At 46.8% G+C, this 23,379-nt stretch overlaps 1 protein-coding gene and 3 non-coding genes across 4 annotated transcripts; all 4 read left to right on the top strand.

Moving 5' to 3' along the window:
- The first annotated feature begins 744 nt into the window (after positions 1–744).
- Positions 745–12,051, top strand: Ncl (nucleolin). Its single transcript, XM_010631753.3, has 13 exons — positions 745–878; positions 2,236–2,725; positions 2,977–3,174; positions 3,278–3,364; positions 3,558–3,699; positions 4,336–4,460; positions 6,211–6,334; positions 9,678–9,835; positions 10,013–10,136; positions 10,249–10,382; positions 11,011–11,137; positions 11,386–11,609; positions 11,690–12,051. The coding sequence occupies exons 1-13, from the start codon at positions 792–794 to the stop codon at positions 11,764–11,766; spliced, it is 2,097 nt and encodes a 698-aa protein (XP_010630055.1). The 5' UTR covers positions 745–791; the 3' UTR covers positions 11,767–12,051.
- LOC117286442 lies at positions 3,413–3,483 on the top strand. Its single transcript, XR_004517610.1, has one exon. It is a non-coding gene; the product is annotated as a small nucleolar RNA SNORD82 (small nucleolar RNA).
- Positions 10,496–10,577, top strand: LOC117286443. Its single transcript, XR_004517611.1, has one exon. It is a non-coding gene; the product is annotated as a small nucleolar RNA SNORD20 (small nucleolar RNA).
- On the top strand, positions 11,174–11,307 carry LOC117286438. The gene has a single exon (XR_004517607.1). It is a non-coding gene; the product is annotated as a small nucleolar RNA SNORA75 (small nucleolar RNA).
- Positions 12,052–23,379: the final 11,328 nt, after the last annotated feature.

Below are 23,379 nucleotides of genomic sequence, written 5' to 3'. Positions count from 1 at the left end.
TCCTCCGTATGGGCCGGGGGTACCGGGGGGGGCCCGAGGACAGCAGGACCGGCCTTGGGGGCTCGACGGCCTCGAGGCCGCTCCGTGGTGAGCTCCGGCCTGGCAGCCTGGCACGTGGTGAGCTCTAGAGGAGGCGCTGTCCCACGGGCACGTGGTGGCAACCTGGAACCCCACGTGGCCCTTCTGTGCCTGGCAGAGGCGGGTCGCTGCTCAGAGAAAGGAAAAGTTAAGGGAAAACCCAAGTAGCCCACATATATATATATATAACTTTTTAAAGGTTCTTAAAGGTCGTCTAATTTGAATTCAAGCGGAGTCTCCAGTGCATTATACGCTATAATTCCCGCCCTCGGGAAGGCGAGGCGGCTGGCTCACCAGGAGTTCGAGGACAACCTGAATTGTATAGACCTCAGGGACGCACAAAAAACCGGCTATTGGGGAAATCACTACTCGCACGCTGCTAGTTATTAAAAGTTAGGCACAATGCCACGAATTATTGTGCTTTTATACTTTAAAGTGTGTTTAAAGCGAGGAAAGATCATTTCTTCAACGTGACTTTTTCTGTTAAGTTGGGTTTTTTTTGTTTGCAAAGCCAAACGAAAAATGTCTGCACTGCCAACAGGAATGGCCTTGACGCTCACCAGGGAAAGCAGATTTTAAGGAGTGAGATGATTGTATATGGTGTTTTACTATGGGGAAATGGCACAATGTGAGTGGTCTCAAATGTGGGTAGAAGTATAATGATTTAAACTGTCCATTTCTAGGCTGGTAAAAACCAAGGTGACCCCAAGAAAATGGCCCCTCCCCCAAAGGAGGTAGAGGAAGATAGCGATGATGAGGAAATGTCAGAGGACGAAGAAGATGACAGCAGTGGAGAGGAGGTAATTACATCCAATGGAAGATTTACTCATGTTTGACCTATTGTGTCATTGACCTATGTACGAATGACAAGCACATCTTTAAAGGAAAGGTTGTCATTTGGGTAAGATCTGAATGGGTTTGAGATACTAGGAAGGGGTTTTTCCTTCCCCCTCCACTCCCTTCCGCAGAGCTTGGTGTGATGGGTCGGGTTTTTTTTGTTTTTTTAAATTTTGAGGGTAGTGTCTAAGTTGGGTCAGGCTGGCCTATCACCTGTGCAGGATTAATTGGTCTCAGTCTATTATATCTGCAGTGCTAATATGTTACAAATAATGTGTGGATTGAGGGCTGCCACCTCTCTCTGTATTCATGTTTGTTCTCTGTAGCATTTCTATTTGTTCACTGTAAACACAGTTTACCTACAATTGTGCTCATGTTTCTTGCTCACAGTTTTATTTAAAAAAAATTTTTTTTTCCCCAGTACTGGGGATCTAACTCACGACCTTGTGTTTGCTAGGCAGGCATGGTGCACCACTGAGCTACGTCCCTGGCCCTATTTAATTTTAACACAGTGTCATTATGTAGCCCGGGCTGGAGTTGGAACTTACAGATCATCCTGCCTCAACCTCCCCATTGGTGGGATGACAGGTGTATACCACAGCATCTTGCTTGTTTCGAATTTAGTAGCTTTATACAAATTAATTGACAAATTGGCAATTAATAGAAAGTTCTGAATAGGATTTGCACAAATACCTGAGCCTGGTTGCCTGGTTTTTATCAGGTTACTGTGCCTTTTTTTTTCCTTTGGTACCAGGGATCGAATTCATGATCTTGCCCAAATTTTATTTATTTGGCGGGGGGGTATTGGGAATTGAATTCAGGCCCTCACGCTTGCCAGGCAGGCCCTGTACCTCTTAGCTACATCCACTGCTCTCCATTCTCTTTATTTTAATAGTTTGCAAATACTTTAATGAGGTCCATCCACCTCCACTATAGGAATCTCAATTCAGTAACAGTTAAAGCAGACTTATATGTAAGATTTGGAATAATTACCTAGGGTTACTCGTCCTTAAAACAATGTAGAATTACTGTTTAATACGTTTTTTATATGAGGAAGTTGAAAGTGAAGTAGCATGACATGAAGGAATTGGTGAAGGTTTGCTTCAGAGGTATTTCAGGTGTTAGGAAGGGCTCTGTCTGCTTGGGTTTTTCATACTGATGAGGGATTGGCCTGTGGAAGGATGGAGAACCTGACTTCAGTTGAACCTGTATTTAATGTGTTGTCTTCAACTATAGACAGTGCTAGGATTAAACAAGTTTTCGGGAGGACTGAGGCTATGTTTTTCAGTATTATTTACTTTGTTTTTATTTACACTCAAGGTTGTCATCCCTCAGAAAAAAAGCAAGAAGGCTGCGGTGACTCCAGCAAAAAAAGTAATGGTGTCCCCAACCAAAAAGGTTGCAATTGCCACACCTGCCAAGAAAGCAGCTGTCACCCCAGGCAAAAAGGCGGCAGTGGCCACACCAGCCAAGAAGACAGTGATGCCTGCCAAGGCAGTCGCAGCACCTGGCAAGAAGGGAGCTGCTCTGGGCAAAGTTGTGGTAGCAGCCCCAGGTAAGAAGGGGGCTGTTGTTGCCCAGGCCAAGGGGGCAAAGAATGGCAAAAATGCCAAGAAGGAAGACAGTGATGAGGAAGAAGAGGATGATGACAGCGAGGACGAAGAGGAGGAGGAGGAGGAGGAAGAAGATGAAGATGAGGAATTTGAACCAAAAGTGATGAAAGCAGTAGCTGCTGCCCCTGCCTCAGAAGATGAGGATGATGAGGAGGAGGAGGATGAAGAAGAGGAGGAGGATGAGGAGGAGGAAGACGGTGAGTTCTCTTCACCATTGCTGGGCTGCTGTTTGCAGGGTATTTTGATGTGAAGTTCTGGCAGCATAGCGCATGCTCCTCTGGCTCCCTGGGGACTAGGGTCAAATCTTTCTGAGTGTTCTCTGGGCTGTTATTCTCGCCCTAATTACTAAGGATGGTGTGAGGATGTGTTCTTTCCTCTAGTTTCTCCTAGGAGTCCTGTTGGTCGGCAAGTGTTTTTCTAGGTAGGGTTCAACTAGTTTCTCTTTCAGACTCTGAAGAAGAAGCAATGGAAACCACACCAGCCAAAGGAAAAAAAGCTCCTGCAAAAGCCACTCCTATAAAAGCCAAGAACGTGGCTGAGGAGGAGGAGGAGGATGAGGAAGAGGAGGAGGACGATGATGAGGAGGAGGAGGAGGACGAGGACGAGGATGAAGAGGATGAAGACGAGGAGGAGGAAGAAGAGGAAGGTAAGCAAATCAGATTCTGAAGTACAGTTATGTGAATTATGGTTAAAAGTACTTAGTTTACATGGCTTCTTGTGAATGACACATTATCTAAAATTTTGTGCAGAGCCTGTCAAAGAAGCACCTGGAAAACGAAAGAAGGAAATGAGCAAACAGAAGGCAGCTCCTGAAGCCAAGAAACAGAAAGTGGAAGGTAACCTGTAGAGAGTCAGTGTGGGTGGGCTGGGTTGAGCAAATGAACAGTGCAAAGGATGAACGACAATGGGACTTAATACTGAAACCTGATGTTGACAGTGCAGTAAACTGATGTGCTGTGGATCAAGATTTTGGGCTCAGAATTGGTTTGTACTCCGTATTACACACTAACAGATTCCTTTTTGATACAGGCACAGAACCAACTACAGCTTTCAACCTCTTCATTGGAAATCTGAATTCTAACAAATCTGTTCCTGAGTTAAAAACTGGTATCAGTGAAGTTTTTGCAAAGAATGATCTCATTACTGTGGATGTCAGAATTGGTACAAATCGGTAAGTACTTTTCTGTATGTTACATGTGGATCTGTTGGATTTTCCCAAGCTGTAACTAGGTACTCTTAAACATGAATGTAAACATCTTATAAGTTAGGCGTAACAAATTAAATTGCAGTTACAAAACCCCCAAATCCACCTGGGATTTAGCTCAGTGGTTCGGCTGTCAGCCTCTCAAGCACAAGGACCCGAGTTCGATCCCTGGTACCAAAACCCCCAAATCCAAATTTTTCATAATCAACCCTAACTTTTGATATAGTACCAAGTAATTTTTAGTAATGGTTTGAAGAATTTGCTTTCTACGTTCTGGAAATACCTGAAAGTATTAATCTGAAGTGTTGTCAAAGTGGTGGAGGCTTTTAGTCAGGATTCTCTTCTCAGTGCTAAAAGCAGATTCCTTTGGTCTCTGCTGGCATCTCTCACATGGAGTGCCGCTCATAGACTCAAAGGGGAATTTGCCCAGTCGTTTGGGTACTTGGGTCTTATTTAGTAGCCTGAATCTGCTGAACCCTGACTTACTTAACTATTTGGGTTACTTTGGATTTAATCCTGATAATCAGCATCACTTTGGTGCAGGCTATGTGCTGAAAGTTTCTGGGATGGTTTCTTTAATAATTTTGTTCTGTTAACTTGAAGGAAGTTTGGTTATGTGGATTTTGAATCTGCTGAAGACCTGGAAAAGGCCTTGGAACTCACTGGTTTAAAAGTCTTTGGCAGTGAAATTAAACTAGAGAAACCCAAAGGAAAAGACAGCAAGAAAGGTATGTAAGATGTTTGTGGAATGGTATGATTGGGCTTGGCTGCTTTTGCCCTTCTGCCTAGGTTTTTTCTGTTCAGATTGAATTGGATTAGAGCTGGGCATGGTGGCATATGCCTGTAATCCCAGCACTCGGGAGGCTGAGGCAGGAGGATCGCTGTGAGTTTGAGACCAGCCTGGGCTACATAGTGAGTTCCAGGTCAGTCTCAACTACATAGTGAGACCCTGTTTCAAAAAACCAAAAAGAAAAGGAAATGTTTACGAGAGTAGCTGGCATTTGGTGGTGGTGCACGCCTGTCATCCCAGAAGCAGGCTGAAGCAGGAGGGTCACAAGTTTGAGCCCAGCCAGGGTAACTCACCAAGACTTAGTCACAAAATTTAGAAAGGGCCAGTTATGCACCCCTAGTACTACAAAAATAATGAAAAAGAGGCAAGCAAGAGATCAGTCTTAGGCAGAAAACAATTATAGGTTAGTAGAATGCTTGGAATCTGGACGTGTTTTTTATTTTGGAATATTTTCATATACGTATCAGATATTGTGGAGATAGGATGTAACTCTAAACATGGGATGGATTCGTGTACTTATACACATTATACACAATGTGATAATGGCTGCAAGTCATCATAGGTGTCCTGTCAGTGCTCAAAAAGTTCCAAATTTGGAGGCCAGATATTTAGCTCAGTGGTGTCACGTCTGCCTCATAAGCACAAGGTGCTGAGTTTGGCTTTGTTTTTTTTTTGTTGTTGTTTTTTTGAGACAGGGTCTCACTATATAGTTGAGACTGGCCTGGAACTCACTTTGTATATTCCAGGCTGGTCTTGAACTTAAGAGCGATCCTCCTGCCTCAGCCTCCCAAGTGCTGGGATTGCCGGCATGTGCCACCATGTCCAGCTAAGGTCCTAAGTAATCCACAGTAGGGAACAAAAAAAGTTTCAGGTTTTTTTGTTTTGGTTTTTTGGGTTGTTTGTTGTTTTTTTGGTTTTTTTGTTTTGTTTTGAGGTAGGTATGGTGGTAAACTTGGGGAGGCTGAGTTAGGATTGCCTCTGGGGGCTACATAGTGAGTTGAAGGCCCATCTGGACTACAAAGCAAGACCCTATCGAAAAAAGGTACCAGGGCTGGGGATTTAGCTGTGTTTTGGCGCCTGCCTAGCAAGCACAAGGACCCGAGTTTGATCCCCAATACCAAAAAAATTACAGGTTTTTTCACTTATTGAATACTCATTCGGAGTTAAGTGGACCTAAATATGGGTGCCTCGCAAAATATATTGTCTTCCTGAATACTCTTTGTATCTTTTACTTTCTGTATATTTTGGCATGTTTAAAGTTACTTGTTATGGTATTTTTGATACTGGAGATTGAACCCGAGACCTTTTGCATCCTGGGTCAGCACTCTCCCACTGACTTGCACCCCAGGGTGCCCTGAACCCCCTTTGAGACAAGGTCCCACTAAGGTCCCACTAAGACCCTCAGTAACCTAGGTTGCAGGTATGTGCCACTAATTTGTGGGGTTTTTTGGGTTTTTTTCTTTTTTTAAGATTGAGCCCCTACTTGAGGGTGGGGTCTGTTATAAATGTGGCAGACAGTTGGCATGAGCTTTAGCAGCTTGGTGGGACCTGTTGTGACTTCTCACTGCTGTGCTGCTGCTTAGCAGAGGCCTTATACACAGGAGGAGGATTCAGCTTTGTTGGATGAAACTATCTTTGGGATTTTTCCCATCTTCTGTTCATTTGTTATTTTTTATTTTTAAATCTAGATCGAGATGCCAGAACACTTTTGGCCAAAAATCTCCCTTACAAAGTCACTCAGGATGAATTAAAAGAAGTATTTGAAGATGCCCTAGAGATCAGACTAGTCAGCAAGGACGGGAAGAGTAAAGGGTAAGTTCTGTGTGTGGGGAGTAGAATTGTGTTAGCATTAAGGCACTTTATGCACTTTTTTTGCGTGTGTGTCTTAATAGCTAGCACTTCATTGAAGTGACCTCTTGACTAACATGCCAGTGGGTGCTGGGAGAAGATTTTATCAACAGGTACCTAGATGTCTGCAGTATGTGGACTTGAACAATAACAGGTTTATAGATAGGCAATAAACAAATGATTTCTGTAACCCCAGCAAGTATGCGTAATGTCTTCTGAATGGAAAAGCTTTTTTTTAATATATAAAATACACGAAAATAAATACCTAGACCAACATCTGTACAAAAGTTTTAATTCAGCAGAATACTTGCATCATTAAGGGATTATGACATACTAAAACAGTTCAAAAATTACTCTTCTAGTAAAATTAACTTTTTTAAAAAGTTACTCTAGTCTCAAAAAGAGCTTTTATAAAAAACATGAAAGCATTGTATGCCCTTAAATCTAAAAAACGGATTCTACAATGTAAACACCATGCTCACTCTTCATCACACTCAAAAGTCATAACCTGATTTACACATCTCTATGGTAGTAGATGTAGGTGTGTTACTCTGTTCTAAAATTTTCAACAGTTCTCGTAAGACACAAAACTCAATAAGGAAAAAAGGATCCAGGGTTCAGGGATTTAGCTCAGTGGTGCTGCCGCCAGCCTCACAAGCACGGGTTTGGTCCCCGATCCCCCCCCCAAAAGGAATCCACGTGTTAACTAGATAGGCTTTTTTTCATTGATAACAGACACTCATTCAATGATGTTTGTTAGTTACCTTTCTCTCATTGCTGAGACAAAATACCCAGCACCACAAGTTAGAGGGGAAGGGGTTTATTTGGCTTAACAGTTCATAGAGGCTTAGGTACATAAATGGCTGGCTCCCAGGCTGGGATGGCAAAAGGACAATGCAGAACAGAAACAGCATGGCGCACACAAGGAAGCAAAGGTAGCAAGAGAGCTCAACAGAGGTTCCTTGTCCCTTTTATTCAGACTACTTAGGGAAGGGCGAGTAGCAGTCACCCTTAATCCCAGTGCCCTTGAGCCCAGCATTGTAATCCTGAATCAATTCTAGCTTCACACTCTAGATCAAGCCTATGACTGACCACATGAAGCTTTGGGGGGATATCGAGATGCAAACCATAATATTCCGCCTGTCCCCCCACAAAGACACACATTCCCTTAAGTAAAAGGCATTTATTTAGCCTTATTTCTGGTTTTTTGGTTGGTTGGTTGGTTGGTTGATTTTTTTTGAGACAGGGTCTTACTATGTAGTTGAGACTGACCTGGAATTCATGTAGTGCAGGCTGGTCTCAAACAGCGATCCTCCTGCCTCAGCTTCCTGAGTGCTGGAATTACAGGCGTGCGCCACCACGCCCGGCTCATTTAGTCTTTATTTCTAAGAGTTGCCAAAGTCCTAACGTTTTCAGCATTTCTGAAAAGTCCCAAGTCCTGAGCGTCCTCTGAAATTTAAGGCAAACTCTTAGCTGCAAGCCCCTGTGCAAATGAAAAGAAAGTCAAACACTTCCAACATTCAGTGGCACAAGATAGACATTACCATTCCAAAGGTACAAATAGGGGGGATTCAGAGGAATTGGGATCAAAGCAAGTCCAAAATCCAGCAGGGTAAACATTAAGTCTATAGTTCCATGTGCAGCATCCCAGACAGTCAGTGGCAAGTTGTGAACTCCAAAGGGCTTGGGTAGCTCCACTCCTAAGGCACTTCCGGTGGTTGTAGCTCCCATGCTGTCTTGGGCCGGCCCTGCTCCCTCCTTGGATCTTTCCTCAGACGGTCCACGCTTCCGTCTTTTCCAAACTTCTGGGGTCTCCACTGCACCTTCCATTTCACACATTGTCCTCTCTGGGGCACCCTGCCTGGTCTCTGGTCTTCCAAGTCTTGTGGAAGCCTCCCTGACCCCACAACTCTTGCATTCTGCATGTATCTAAAATCACCACATGGAACATGCCAAGGTCTGCTCCCAGCTGGAACAGTAGCCCTGCTTCCTCTGCTGTAGAGTGCGTGGATTACTGCGCACTGAGAATCCGGTCTGAGGAACAACTCCAGTTCCTTCTCAGAAATCAAGATCTCCTGTGCTCTATCTATGTAGTCCATAGTTTTACTGGCCTTTCCTTTCTTGGCAAACTCAACAGTGTAAATCATTCTGCTGGACTCTTTGCTCTTGATTCTCAGCATAGATCTGGCTAAAGGCCCCCAACAGCAGCCATGTCATTGCTTCATTATTTGACTGCCTTGAAATTTCCTCTGCAAGATTAATTAGTCCACTGCCCCTAGTCTCAGGCAAAGTCTCTAGACACAAATAAAACACAGACAAACTTTCTGCCAAGCCATAACACATTGTCTAGAATCCAACAGCCAGTGCAGTCCTTGGCAGAAACTCCTTGAGCCTGGTCTTTACAAGCTTTCTGGTCTTCTGGGGTTTTTTGATTTTTGGTACTGGGGATCGAACTCAGGCCCTTGTGCTTACAAGCCAGGCACTGGGACCACTGAACTCTTACGTACCAGGCCCCCTGTGCTATTTCTGTAGCCAGTGTCTCCGAATCTTTTCTAACTCTTCCCCTTCCCACCAGTCAGTTCCAAAGGCTTGTGAGCCAGATGGCTAGGTGATGTTTCAGCAATGACCCCACTTCTCTGGCACCAAATTTCTGTGTTAGTTACCTTTCTCTAGTTGCAGAGAGAAAATACCAGCACCACAAGTTAGAAGGGGGGGGAGGGGTTTATTGGGCTTATAGTTCGTAGAGAGAGGCGTCAGTCCGTAAGTGGCTGGCTCCCAGGCACGGATGGCAGAAGAGCAGGGATAGGCAGAACAGAAACAGCATGGTGTACACAAGGCAGCAAGAGAGGCACTTCATGCCTTATGTAAGAAGTGTGGGCCCACTTTTCCTGGGTATATGGTCTGGGCAGTTCTACCTTTAAACCATTCCTGCTACTCGGTTCCTTGTCTACAACATAGGATAAATAAACATACTTAATTCAGAGGGACTTTTAAAGATGAATTTAGATCCTGGGTGTGTTGGTGCAGCCTGGAATTCTGGCACCTGGGGGTCTGAAGCAGGAGGGTTGCCACGAGTTCTTGGCCAGGCTGAACTGCGTAGCTGAAGCCTTGTCTCCACAAAAAAAGATGAATTATAGAGTGCCAGGGGTGAGAGGCTCCTGCCTTAGGTCAGTGCTCTGTGTGTCTGGCCCATGGGTTACATTGTCGTGTGACATTGCTCTGCTGTGGCATTGTGCACTTAGTTATCTAATGGTGTGTTTTCTTAGTGTTGCTGAGGGTAAACGTGTTAATGAATTTCCTATTGCAGGATTGCTTATATTGAATTTAAGACCGAAGCTGATGCGGAGAAAACCTTTGAAGAAAAGCAGGGAACAGAGATTGATGGGCGATCTGTTTCCCTCTACTACACGGGGGAGAAAGGTCAAAACCAGGACTACAGAGGCGGGAAGAACAGCACCTGGAGTGGTGAGTTAGAGGTGCCCGCAGCCTCTGGAAGGGGTGGAGCACTTCAGCCTGCGGGAGGACAGGGTGGGGCGGGGCTGGCACAGGGGTTGTGTCGTCCCCCCAAGGCCCCAAGGCGGAGGTTTGGGGAACAAAAGGCCCGTGAGCCGGTCTGAAATATGCACTTCTCTGTATTTGCAGGTGAATCAAAAACTCTGTATTTAAGCAACCTCTCCTACAGCGCCACAGAAGAAACGCTCCAGGAAGTATTTGAGAAAGCAACTTTTATCAAAGTGCCCCAGAACCAAAACGGCAAATCTAAAGGGTAATCTTTGTGTGTTGGGACGGGCTGTGGTTTTCTTGTGCAGGGCCCGGCTGCTCAGATCAGTGCGGGACAGGGCCTCTGCCTGCCCTGACAGTTGGCTGTCCATCCTCAGGTATGCGTTCATAGAATTTGCTTCATTTGAAGATGCTAAAGAAGCTTTAAACTCCTGCAATAAAAGAGAAATTGAGGGCAGAACCATCAGACTGGAGCTGCAAGGACCCAGGGGTTCGCCCAACGCCAGAAGCCGTGAGTCCAACAAGCAGGTGTCACGGTGGGGGTGGCGCCTGCCTTGGCTTGCTGGAACTTAGGTATTTTCCCACAAATCTGGGGGTGACTTGCAGTTGCTGCCAAGTGACAACTGGATATGATGACTGATTACCTGAGAAAAAGACTTGATGAAATCTCAAGAAGATTCCTCTAGATAGTCAAGTTCTGATCCAGCTGTGTCACCTTAGCAGCAAGTCTGCTGCCTACTGTCTGCCGGGCAGTGGTACCCGTTTTGCTCTCTTGCTTTCCATAAAAAACCTGAGGCAGGCGCTCAGCTGTGTAGTAGGGATGGAAGCCAGGTTTGGTGCAAGCTTCTAATCCCAGCTCTGAGGGAGTAAGGGGAATCACAGGTTCAGGTCCTACCCAGGCAATTTAGGTCCTAGCTGGAAAAAGAAAAAGGCCTGGAGTGTAGCTCAAACAGAGCATCCCTGTATTCCATCCCTAGTTCCAGAATAAAGATGATAGGTTATTGGTGTGAGTCTTTTGTTTAAATTGAGCATTGATAGGCTAACAACTCTTCTGCTGAAACAAGCATACTGGACACGGCACAAAATCAGCATTGCTGTGAATTGTGACTTCAGATAACAGTTTTGTCTGTCTTTCCCAGAGCCATCCAAGACCCTGTTTGTCAAGGGTTTGTCTGAGGAAACCACCGAAGAGACCTTAAAGGAATCATTTGACGGCTCTATTGGAGCAAGGATAGTCACTGACCGGGAAACCGGCTCTTCCAAGGGGTGAGAACAGGCTGGGCAGTGCTGCTTCCGCCCCGCTCCTTCTCATTGAGCTCCTTTCTGTCCCTGGTGGCAGTCACGGATTCGCACGAGAAGAACAGCACTTCACAGAACCAGCGTTGCCTTAGCCTCTCTTTTGGCAGAGGTGTATGTGGCTGTTCTGTGACACATGCTTAGACTTAAACACCCCTCCTGGGAGCTTTCAGTGCACACCTGTGTGCTAATGGCTGTTTCGTTTGCTTTTTTTCCAGCTTTGGTTTTGTAGACTTCAACAGTGAGGAAGATGCCAAGGCTGCCAAGGAGGCCATGGAAGATGGTGAAATCGACGGAAACAAAGTTACCTTGGACTGGGCAAAGCCTAAGGGAGAAGGTGGTTTCGGGGGCCGTGGTGGCGGCAGAGGAGGCTTCGGGGGCCGAGGTGGTGGCAGAGGCGGCCGAGGCGGATTTGGAGGCAGAGGCCGGGGAGGCTTTGGAGGTAAGGACAGGGCTCGCCTGTCTGCTGTGGGGAGGGGGCCTGGCAGCCCTGCGCCATCTCACCACGTTTGCCTTCTGCAGGGCGAGGCGGCTTCCGAGGAGGCAGGGGAGGAGGCGGAGACCACAAGCCACAAGGAAAGAAGACGAAGTTTGAATAGTCCCTCTCCCTGTCTGTACCTGTTCGTTGGAAAGAAAGGACTCTGGGGTTTTACTCTGTTACCTGTAGATGACAGAGCCTTCTGAGGACATTCCAAGACGGTGTGCGTCCTGTGGTCTACTTGGGAAGCGTAGATGGCATTTCAGGAGAGAGATACCCATGTACCCTGATGGTTTTGACTGGAGTTTCATAAACTTTTTAAAGCGATGAGTGATAGAGTTAACCCTAATCTGTAAGTTTTGAATTTATATTGTTTCATCCCATGTACAAAACCATTTTTTTCCTACAAATAGTTTTTTTGTGTGTTGGGGGGTTGTAAAGGAAAGCAGGATGTTTTATGATTTTTCCTTCAGTGATTTTAGGACAAATTAAAAGTCCTAAACTCTGGTGCCAGGTGTATTAAAAAAGTGTTTCTAGTGGGTGCAACAGAAGAACATGGAAAGCCCGCCTGGCCATCCAGCCCCACCTCACCAGGCAGGCCCAAGCAGGGAGTTGTGACCACAGCTCAGTTCCCCTGACTCGGGCGTGAGGAAGCAGCCCGTCGGCGGTCTGGAAGTGCAGGGACACGACACCGTTCACACCGGATGGACACTGCCTGATGGAGTCAGAAGCCACACAAGAGGGGCAGGTTTCAGTTAGAGCTGTCTGGAATAAATGTAGGCAGCCGGGTCCCAGAGCCTGTTGTGGTCAAACTGGTGGCCAGTCTGAGCGGGTGCTGGGAGTTGGAGCAGCACCCCGAGGGCCCAGTGGCCAGAAGAAACACTTAAGAGCCATCTCCGCACCATGCCACCCTGTTCAGGTCTTCAGAGGGGCACGGAGGCCGGAGCCGGGAGCTCTGCTGTACAGCTGAGGAGGGCAGGTCTGTTGGGCAAACCGGATGGCAAGGTGGTGCTCTTGGCTGTGTGCTCTAGAGCAGCGCTCAGTCCCTCCTGGACCAAGCCAGGACCCAGCATGGCGCTGGCCTAGTTACTGCACTTCTCTGGCTTTGAGCCCCATGCTGCACCCGAAGACCTGACAGTTGTAACCCCCAAAGTGCCACAGGTTATGTGGAGAGCAGAGAGGAGCCTATAGCATAGCTTGACGAGTGCTCTGCTGGGCCACACCCCACCCCTTAGGGAGGGCCGAGCTGTCCCACTGAAGGCAACCCACCCAGAAGGGCTTTGTAGGGTGAGTCTGAAAGCAAGTTGGGGCCCCTCTACCCAGTGCCCCCCCCTTAAGATACCATGTAACCCAGGCTGGCCTAAAACTCCTGGCAGTCTTCCTGCCTCAGCCTCCCAAGTGCTGGCATGACAGCACACCCAGCTTCCTGTTGCCTTTGGGTACTTAGCTATGGCAAGCAACAGGCTGCCAGAAGTCTGTTCTTTAGAAGTCTGTAGCAAGGCCACAGCACAGCACTAGTGCAAAGTGCCCATATGGCTGGGGACCCATGGGAGTGGAGTTTTGGTAGGCAGCCTGGGTGCAGGAAGAGATGGGCCACTCCATGCCTGGGGCAAAGATTCTGGTGTGATGCTTCGGGAAGGAAGATGCTGCCCCAGGGCAGAACAGACAGAGCTTTGGAGCTGCAGTTCTTTTCCCGCTCTGAGGGAGGGCAGTGGGAAGTCCACCCCGGGGCTTCTATGCAGGAGCCATGGAGCGTGTGCAGGGCCCTAAGGTCCCTGCTGCTGGTTTCCTCATTTGCATTTTGCAGCCATCTTAGAAAAAAGCAGTTCCAGGTTGCAAATGGTTGTCGTTACTTATGCCGCTTTACCAGCAGGTGGCAGCAGGAGTCCAAGGTTGTGGAAGCTCCCTGGGGAGGTGCAGGGAAGGAAGGCTGGAGGTGTCTCCTTCATACAGTGTGCAAGGAGCTGGCCACAGTACCCCCCGCCTGGTGTCTAGGTGGGCCTGGGACTGAGGTTAAGTGCCCCAGTGCATCCTGTGGATTTGTTTTTTGGGACAGGCTCTGTTTGGTTCAGGCTGGCCTCATTCCGCCATGCACACCCACCCAGCCGAAGGCCTTGTGTCAGTCTCTTCTTGCCTCCCTGTGGTCTGGAGAACAGCAAAACTTTCAGTCCTGTCGCCACCCTCCTCGTGTTCCCTGTGGTGCCAGTGATGAGACTTCTGCCCCAGAGGGTGATCTGCCCTGCTGTCATCAGAACAAGTACCCATGGCTCAGCTTCACAACAGGCTGGGTCCACCTGATGTACAGGGCCAGACAGCCAGGCAGGGTTGCCTCAGTGTCAGCCGGGCAGGGTAGGTAAGTGACAGGAAGCCCAGGGTGCCCCAGCACTCAGGTGCCCGGTGGCAGCAGAAGGGCTCTCAAAACTCGGGGAAGTGGGAGGAGGCTAGACGGCCTCAGCATGTAGTCCACCTGGCCTTGAGGTCTTCCCGAGCTGGCCTCAGACTTGCAGTGATCTTCCTCTCAGCCTCCCAGATACTGGAATTACAGGCATGCACCGCCACATCCAGCTTCAAAAATATTACTTAAAGTAGTGAAAAGTCACCTGAGTGTGATGGTACATACCTGTGTTTTGAGACAAGGTCTTGCAGTGTAGTTAAGGTTGGCCTCCAGTGAGCCTCCTGCCTCAGCCTCCAGAGTGCTGGGATTATGGGTGTGCCCAGCTAATACCATGTTTTCTTTATCCATTCATCTTGTTTCTTTTTGGTACCGGGGATCAAACTCGTGCAACCTTGTGCTTTCGAGGCAGGCAGTGGAACCACTGAGCTAAATCCCTGGCCCCCATTCGTCTTTCTAAGCTTTCGCTGCTATGAATTATGTTACTGTAAACTCGGGAATTCCTGGATCACTGTAAACCTTCACTTAGAGGAAGCTGGGGCAGGTAGAATTTCTAGTGCCAGTGTTTTGAGGAATCTGTAATGCTGTCCATAGTGGTACTAATTTTCATTCCCACTAACAGTGTAGAGGGTTCCTTCCCCCTGCAGCCTCTCAAACATTGATTTTTAATTTTTATTTATTTATTTTGGTTTTTTGAGACAGGGTCTCACTATGTAGTTGAGAATGACTTGGAACTCACTATGTAGCCCAGGCTGGTCTCGGACTCACAGAGATCCTCCTGCCTCAGCCTCCTGAGTGCTGGGATTACAGGTGTGCACCACCATGCCCGGTTCAAACATTATTTGACTTGTTGATAACAGCTATTTTTTCTGAGGTAGGTGGAATCTCAGCATTTTAATTTGCATTTCTCTAATGGCCAGCGATGTTCAGCCTTTTTTTCCATGTATTTATTGGCCATTCTTTTGAGAAGTGTCTTCATTCTGGCTGTTTCTCCTTGGGTCCTTTTTTTTTTTCTTGGGGTACAATGATACACACACACCCATACACACACCCCCGTTTCAACCCCTAATACTGCAGGATGCATGGAGGAGGGTGTCAGCAAGCATGCATCCCCAGCGTGAGCCCCCGTTGGACCTGGGGTGCAGCACTGAGGAGTCCGAGGATGGAAAAGGCCCTCACTGTGCAGCGCCAGGAGCTGGGACTGGGGGTTCCTGCGGCTGTGCAGGTCAGGGTGTCACGAGAACACCTGGTCCTTTCCAGGGAGTCCGCAAGCCCCAGACCACAGCACTTGCCCTGGCCAGCCTGAAACAGCCCCGTGCAGGCCAAGTTGGTCCCAACAGATCCAGTGGGGTGGAGGAGGCGCCCACAGCACACTCAAGGCCCTGATCACTGATGTGCCAAGGGGCTTGAAGAGGGTTTTTAAATGGGGGAACTAAGAACCCAGTGAAAATTCTGTAACAAATTTACTACAAAGCTGAGCAGAAGAGGCGGAGAACTAGAAGATGGGCCAAGTTAGCATACCCGAACCGAAGTTCAGGGATAAAATGGAGCAGAGCCTCAAAGAATGTCAAGCTGTGTAATGCAAGTAATTGGGATCAGGAAGAGAAAGAGCGAATGGACAGGAAACATTTCTATGGAAACTAGTGGCTGAAGCCAGGTGTGGTAGGCACATGCTTGTAATCCTGGATACTCAAAAGTTGAGGCAAGGAGGATCAAGGCAACTTGGTCTGAGTGAATTCAAGATCAGCCTGAAACACATTGAGACCCTGACTCAAGAAAACAAGTCACTGAGGATTTAGCTCAGTGCTTCTGCTGCCTGCTTCTCAAGTGCAAGGTCCTGAGTTCAATCCCTGATGCCAAAAAAAAAAAAAAAAAAAAAAAAAAAAAAAAAAAAAAAAAAAAAAAATCAATCTAAAATACTTTGTAACTGCTGAAAAAAAATCAAAGATAAATGTCATTTTAAACAAATTGCCCTGAGAATTTATTCACCAGCACACTCAGCTCAAAAAACGCTAAAGGAAGCCCAGGCTGAGAGGAAAGGGTGAAAGTCTAGAGCCATAGGAAGAAATAAAGAGCTGGAAACAATATTCCCATAAAAGTATTCTCTAAAGCAATATTACAGATTCAAAATTCATATTAAAATTTATATTTATTTATTTATTTGGTTTTTTGAGACAGGGTCTCACCATGTAGTTGAGACTGACCTGAGACTATGTAGCCCAGGCTGGTCTCCACAGCGATCCTTCTGCCTCAGCCTCCTGAGTGCTGGGATTACAGGTATGCGCCACCATGCCCGGCCATATTAAAAATTTTTGAGATAGTCCTGTGTAGTTCTGGCTGTCCACCTCCTGCCTCATCCTCCCTAGTGCCGGGATTATAGTGTGCACCATCATACCCCATGAGAAATGCAACTTTAATCCCAGTTGGAAGATTTTAACACCCTTCATTTAGTAATAAAGGACAAGTAATAGTAATGATACAGAAGAATTTAAAACAGTGGGTCAGGGCTGGGGATTTAGCTCGGTGCTGCCGTCTGACTCACAAGCACAAGTTGGATCCCCAGTACCAATAAAGTGGGTCACATAGACGGAACATCTCTTACTGTGTGTGGAAGAGTCACACCAAAATACTGCCGCCAGAGCTGATGTCTGGGAGCCTCTTCTCTGGAAGGAGAGCCCGGCCTCTCCTTCCTCCCTCTTCCTTCCACTTGGTACTGAGGATCGTACTGAGGGCCTTCCCACTAATCTATCCCCCAACACTTTTATTTTTTATTTTGATCAGGTCTCATTAAATCACAGAGTTGCCTGGGCTGGGCTTAAACTTTATTTTTCTGAATTGAGACAAGGTCTCACTCTAGCTCAGGCTGGCTCGAACTCTATGTAGCCCTGGCTGCCCCTGAACTCGTGTCAGTTCTCCTGCCTCAGCCTCCCACAGTGCTAGGATCACAGGCATGGGTCACCATGTCCGGCTCTATAGGCAAGACGGGAAAATGGTGGCCCAAGGCCACCCGGAGGAGTCCTGCCCCAAGCTTCCTCAGAAAAGGAAATGCAACTGCCAAGTTGGACAGAGCCTACCTCTGCCAGGCGTGAGAGGGCTCACACTGGTAACCAACGTGGGGATGGCGCCCTGGTGCTGCTGCGGGGTGCGGCTGAGACAGTTTCTGGGGACAGACTGTTGGTCACAGCAATCCCATCACACGCGCTTCACACATTGAAGTCTTAAGCCTCAGTTCCCCGGAAGGTGACTGGAGTCAGGGTGGTGGTTTCTTTCTGGCAGTACTGGGGATTGAATCCAGGGTCTCATGGAAATTTATGCCCGACCAGGAGAAAACAAAACAAAACAAAAACAAAAAAGGACTAATTCCACACATGCTTGTATATGCATGGTTTACCCCTACCCTCCCATCTCCCTCTCTCCCTCCCTCTGGGTCTGTGTCTTTCTTTTTGAGACAGAGTCTTGCTCTGTAGCCCAGGCTGGCCTCAGACTCATAGCGACCCTCCTGCACCAGCCTCCTGAGTGCTAAGATTACAGGCATGCACCACCATGACTGGTTTATCCACTAATAATTGCTTTAGGGCCAGGGATTTAGCTCAATGTCACCATGTCTGCCTGGCAAGCACAAGGTCTGGAGTTCGATCCCTGGTACCCCCCCAAAATTATTAGTTATTTCACATTGTCATCCCTTTACCTTCTATTTTGAGTATCCCTCAACACTGAACCTGTTATTTTGCTTTCCTCCTCTAATGTCTGAGCACCTGGTTTCCTCCGCAGGCTTTGCTCACCTTGGCCAAGGACCCACGGTTTCGGAGCACAGAGCTCCCTGTCTCAGCTGGAAGAGAGATTTAGGGTTTCCAACCCCGGCATCACTGACTTTGGGGCCTCCTTGTCTCCAATTGCTATGGTTTTCTGTCTCCTCCTCAGGTAATTCTGTCACCTCTTCAACCCAGTGTCCACAGGCTTTGAAAGCTCAAAAAGGCTGGGCATGGTGGTGCACACCTGGAGAGGCTGAGGCAGGAGGATCGCTGTGAGTTCAAGACCCGCCTGGGCTACATGGTGAGTTCCAGGTCAGTCTCAACTACATAGTGAGACCCTGTCTCAGAAAACCAAAAGAAAAAAAAAAAACACAAGAAAACAGCTCACAAGGCAGAGATAGAATTTCTCTGGGACATCCTCCATTGCTTTATGTGGACAACACTGATGTACTCATCTGCACTTTCTGTTTTTGGGACTTGGTTTGTGCCTTTCAATTTTCCCAGCTTTATTGTGTTATATGCTGTTCCATTATTTTGCAAATAATCATGAGTCTTAGAACTATTTCTTGAGTGAACTTAGTCACTAATTTGCAATTTATTTCATTATGGTGGTTCAATGAGCCCAGGGTCCTCTTTGAGCTATGACTATCCCTCCGTGGGTGCTGCTGCACCCGACTGTTACTGTATGTTAACATGACTGAGGCTGAAGTTCATTTGCAGTGGATCTTTAATTCGGTAAGGCTAGCTTCTTTCCTTTTCAGATGTTGTTAGCCTTATTTATTCGTTCAAATGATACTTATTTAGTTATCAGTGTGGTACTGGGAATTGAATGCTCAGCTTTACTTATGATGGGCAGTTCTGCCACTGAGCTAAATCCCCAGCCCGTTTTATTTTATTTTGTTTTGAGCTGGCCTCAAACTTGTGATCCTCCTGACAGCCCTCAAGTAGCTGGATTACAGGTGTACATGCCCAGTTTAGATAGCCTTTAAAGAGCACCAGGCATGGTGGCGCACACCTGTAATCTCAGCACTCGGGAGGCTGAGGCAGAAGGATCGCTGTGAGTTCGAGACCCACCTGGGCTACATAGTGAGTTCCAGGTCAGTCTCAACTACATAGTGAGACGCTGTCTCAAAAAACCAAAACAAAAAAACAAGCATATACTTTCTTTCTTTCCCTTCTATTTTGTCTGTCGTTGCGACTGAACTCACTATTGGAACTCACTATGTATCCCAGGCGGGTCTCAAATTTGAAGTGATCCTCCAGTCTCAGCCTCCAGAGTGCTGGGATTACAGGTGTGCGCCACCACACCCAACTAAGCATGTACTTTAAAAAATAATATTTTTTTGGTACCAGGGATTGAACTCTGGTCCAAAAAAAAAAAACAACCCAAAAATACCAAAAAAATAATTTTGAATAGGAGTATGTTAAAAGCTAAATATTAATATTTGGATTCCTATCCTGAAACAGATGCTGTTCAAATGTTTAATATCAATAAGAAAAAAGTTTCATATTTCTTAACGAACATCTTAAATGTTTCAAAGTTCTTTGTTGTTATTTTTCATTCAGGTTATTTTTAGTATTTTATGGTTTGTTTGTTTTTTTTTCTGGTACCGGGGATTGAACTCGGGACTTTGAGCTTGTGAGGTAGGCGGCAGAAGCACTGAGCTAAATCCCCTGCCTATGTTTGTTTATTTTGAGATAAGTTCTCCCTATGTAGCTCAGGCTGACCTTGAACTCACTATGTAGCCAGGGATCTCCTTGCTTCAGCCTCCTGAGTGCTGGGATTGCAGGTACGTGGCCACCACACTTGGTCCATTTTTAGTCATTTTTATGGTTGTATTTGTACATACTAGCAATGAACAGTCAGAAGTTGAACATATAAAACCTGTACCAAAAAAAAAAAAACCCTCAATGAAAAGATTAAAAAAAAAAACTTTAGCCGGACATGGTGTTGCATGCCTGTAATCCCAGCACTGGGGAGGCTGAGGCAGGAGGATTGCTGAGTTTGAGACCAGCCTGGGTTACATAGTGAGTTCCAGGTCAGTCTCAACTACATAGTGAGACCCTGTTTCAAAATAAAAAAAAATACGGGCCAGGGATCTACCTCAGTGGTTCGGTGGCCTGCCTTGCAAGTGCAAGGACCCGAGTCCAATCCCCAGTACCAAAAAAAAAAAAAGAAAAAAAATCTTACAATAACAAAAAATTGTATGCAAGGTCCTGAGTTTGATCCCCAGTACACACACACACACACACACACACACACACACATATCTGTAATCCCAGAATACAGGAAGCCAAGGAAGGAGAATTGTCAAGTTAGAGGCCATGGGCTACATATCAAGTTCAAGGCCAGGCCGGACTAAATAGCAAGACCCTGTCTCAAAACCAAAACAAATCTCAAACCAAATAAAACCCAACTTCTTCCCCAAACAAAAACAAATTACCAAATGCGCAGGGGAGGAATAGGGGCCTGGGAGAGTGTCTCATACTCGGCATGCACAAGGCCCTGAGCCAAATCAATCAAAAGAAAAGAACTTGACATAAGATTTAAGACTTTTTGCACTAAAAACATTTTGGAATTGCGGCAAGGTGTGTGATGGACGCACGCGTACATGAACACACGTAGTCAGGGATCTGCGCAGTCGCAGTGGGTCAGATGCCCTTGTTACCAAGGTGTCAACACTCCCCACCCCTGCAACCTCATCTATGAGGTGGTTTGGGCCTCACCCCCGGCACCTTCCCCGCATATCACTGATCCCAGTGTGGCTCTATGTTTATATTTATTATTTCTTTCTTTTGGCTTTGCTTCTTTCTGTTTTATGTTTTTTCCAGGACCTGGGGGTGCAGGTCAGGGTCAGCAGTGGCCTGAGTTCCATCCCAGCACCACAGTGGATAAAGTTCTTTTCCAGACATGCTGGGTAGAAACTGCATTTACCTTTCTTATTTTCCTTACACTGATGAATTCACGTAAAGTTGTGATGTGTCACCATGTCATGGCTCTGGCTTCAGGGCCTAACGGGTCACACTCCTTGAAGTCACGGTGATGTAGGTTGGCATTAGCCCCTGAAATATAATTATGTGGTCTTCCCGATTTCCAAACAATTGACCATGGTAATTTTTATTTTCTTTTTCTTTTTGAGACAGGGTCTCACCATGTAGTTGAGACCGACCTGGAACTCACTATGTAGCCCAGGCTGGTCTCAAACTCACAGTGATCCTCCTGCCTCAGCCTCGGAGTGCTGGGATTACAGGCATGTGCAACCACGACCAGCTATAGTTTTTATTTTCTCTTTGACTCAACAGTTATTTAAGAGGCCAGGGTTGCTGCCATTGTTACTGTTTGGTCTGCTATGGGTAATTTTTGGTCTGTTGTACTATGTCCAATTTCTACCTCAAGGGACATAACATTTTCTTCCTCTCTAATACACATATGTTAAAGATTTCATTTTCACTCAAAGCTACAAGCTCTGAGTGGCCTGGTGTTTGATATAGATCTTTGATCTTACTCATAGTAGTATTAGGCCAAAAAAAAATATGGAGCCCTATGTGGTGGCTTACACCTGTATTTTCAGTACTTGGGAGGTTGAGGCAGGAGAATCACTGTGAATTTGAAGCCAGCGTGGGCTACATAATGAGCTCCAGACCAGTCTGAACTACATAGGGAGACCCTGTCTCTAAAAAGTAAATAAATAAATAAATAAACAAATAAATAAATAAATAAAACAACTTGAATAAAATGAGCATGGTGTGGCTCATGCTTGTGATCCTAACACTCTGGGAGGAGACTGAGGCAGGAGGATCTCAAGTTTGTACCCAGCCCAGGAACCTTAGTGATTCAGCAAGACCCTATCTCAAAAAATAAAACGGGGCTGGGGATTTAGCTCAGTGGTTCCACTGCCTGCCTCACAAGTGCAAGGTCCTAGAGTTTGATCCCCAGTACCAACAAATAAATAAATACACACATACATAAATACACAAATAAAATAAAAAGGGTCGGGCATATAGTTTAGTAGGAAGGCCCTGGGTTCAGTCAGTCCCCAGTGCTGCAAAAGAAAAAAGATACATGTTAGAGACCTGACCCTGCCATCACCGGCTGCATTTTCCTGGCGCTTCTCCGCTCTTAAAATGACCTCATGCTCTTTTCTTTAGTTTCTCTCCCCCCAGGGCCACAGCGGTCAGGTCCATAGAAGTTAAACCTGTTTCTGCAGGACCGAACCCATAAAGGGCAACCTGGCCTGTGATAGGTTAAAGGTAGCCCACTCCTCATGAATAAGCAATAGCCCAGCCCAAAACTGATAAAAGGACCTTCCTCTCTTTGTTCTCTCTCTCCTCTCCTGTCTCTCTTCTCTCTCTCTCTCTCTCTCCTCTCTAACTTGTCTCCCTAATAAAATCTCCTGTCGGACCTCTAGGTGTGTGGCCTAGTTGTTGAGCGGCGCTGTGCCTCTACAATACATAATAATTTTATAGATTTAGGAGCCACAGTGTGAGAATTCCACACATATATGTGATGGTGAGCTCACTGTAATTAACATTTGTCTTGAATATTTATTATTTCTTTGGACTGGGGACCTTCAGTCTCCTCTCTTCTAGCGCTTTGTAAAGTATGTAATAAGTTGTGAACTTCCCTCCTGTGCTGTAGAACATCAGACTTTGTTCCTCCCACCTAGCTGTATTTTATTTATTTAATTTGTTAATTTATTTTTGTGGACCTGGGGATTGAACCCAGGGCTTCAACACTAAGCTACATCTCCAGCCCTTTTTATGTTGTATTTTGAGACAAGTTCTTGCTAAATTGCCCAGGCTGGGCTCGACTTGCAATCCTCCTGCCTCAGCCTCTCAGAGTGCTGGGATAGGTTTCTTGGTCCCCCTCCCCCGCAGCTGCACTGGTTATGCCACAGCTGTGCAGTCAGAAGACCATTCTCCCAGTGGGGTCCCCGGCCCAAGCTCAGTGAAGCTGGCCAGCCCTGTTTTCCTTCGGGACCTGGGGTCCACTTCCAAGCTCACTTCTGCTATTGGCAGAATTTTGCTCTTGGGGGTTTTAGGGCTTGAGTTTGCTTCTCCTTGCAGGCGGCTCGTTTAATCCCCAGCACTGCACAAACAAACAAACCAAAACCATTGTCATCTGTTCCTGAGACTGGAAGATACCAAATCCGAAGAACAAACTGCTTCCCAATATCCTAGGCCCCTCAGGTCTGCCCGTCGCTGAGGACGTCTCGGTTCCTCCGCCTGTAAAACCACGCATCCCTCCTCCCTTGCGGCGCCCCTTAGCTGGCCCAGGCCCTGGAAGCCACCCCACTCCTCCCTAGGCGAGGCTGGCTGTCCTGATCTCGGGGGCACTTCTTTACTAAACTTTAGATCAGCTCACGCTGGAGTCTCCCTCACACAGCTGAGCCCGGAGAGAAGAACGGGATCCCCGGGAACCCACTCCAGGACTCAGTGGCCTTGGGGCTAACGCCCGCGATGCGTTTACCTAAGGAATGGCTCGAGGTACCGGGCATAACCGGCTCCAGATTCTACCTCCGCAGCTCAGGGGCCCGAGGCGCCAGAAGGCCCGCAGGGGGCGCTGCCGGCCCTGTTCTCGAACTAGAGG

Source organism: Fukomys damarensis, unplaced genomic scaffold (genome assembly GCF_012274545.1).
Source record: "Fukomys damarensis isolate Sample0158 unplaced genomic scaffold, DMR_v1.0_HiC HiC_scaffold_16, whole genome shotgun sequence".
NCBI lineage: Eukaryota > Metazoa > Chordata > Mammalia > Rodentia > Bathyergidae > Fukomys > Fukomys damarensis.
The sequence above is the reverse complement of the archived record's forward strand: the minus strand, read 5'-3'. Positions and strand labels throughout refer to the sequence as shown.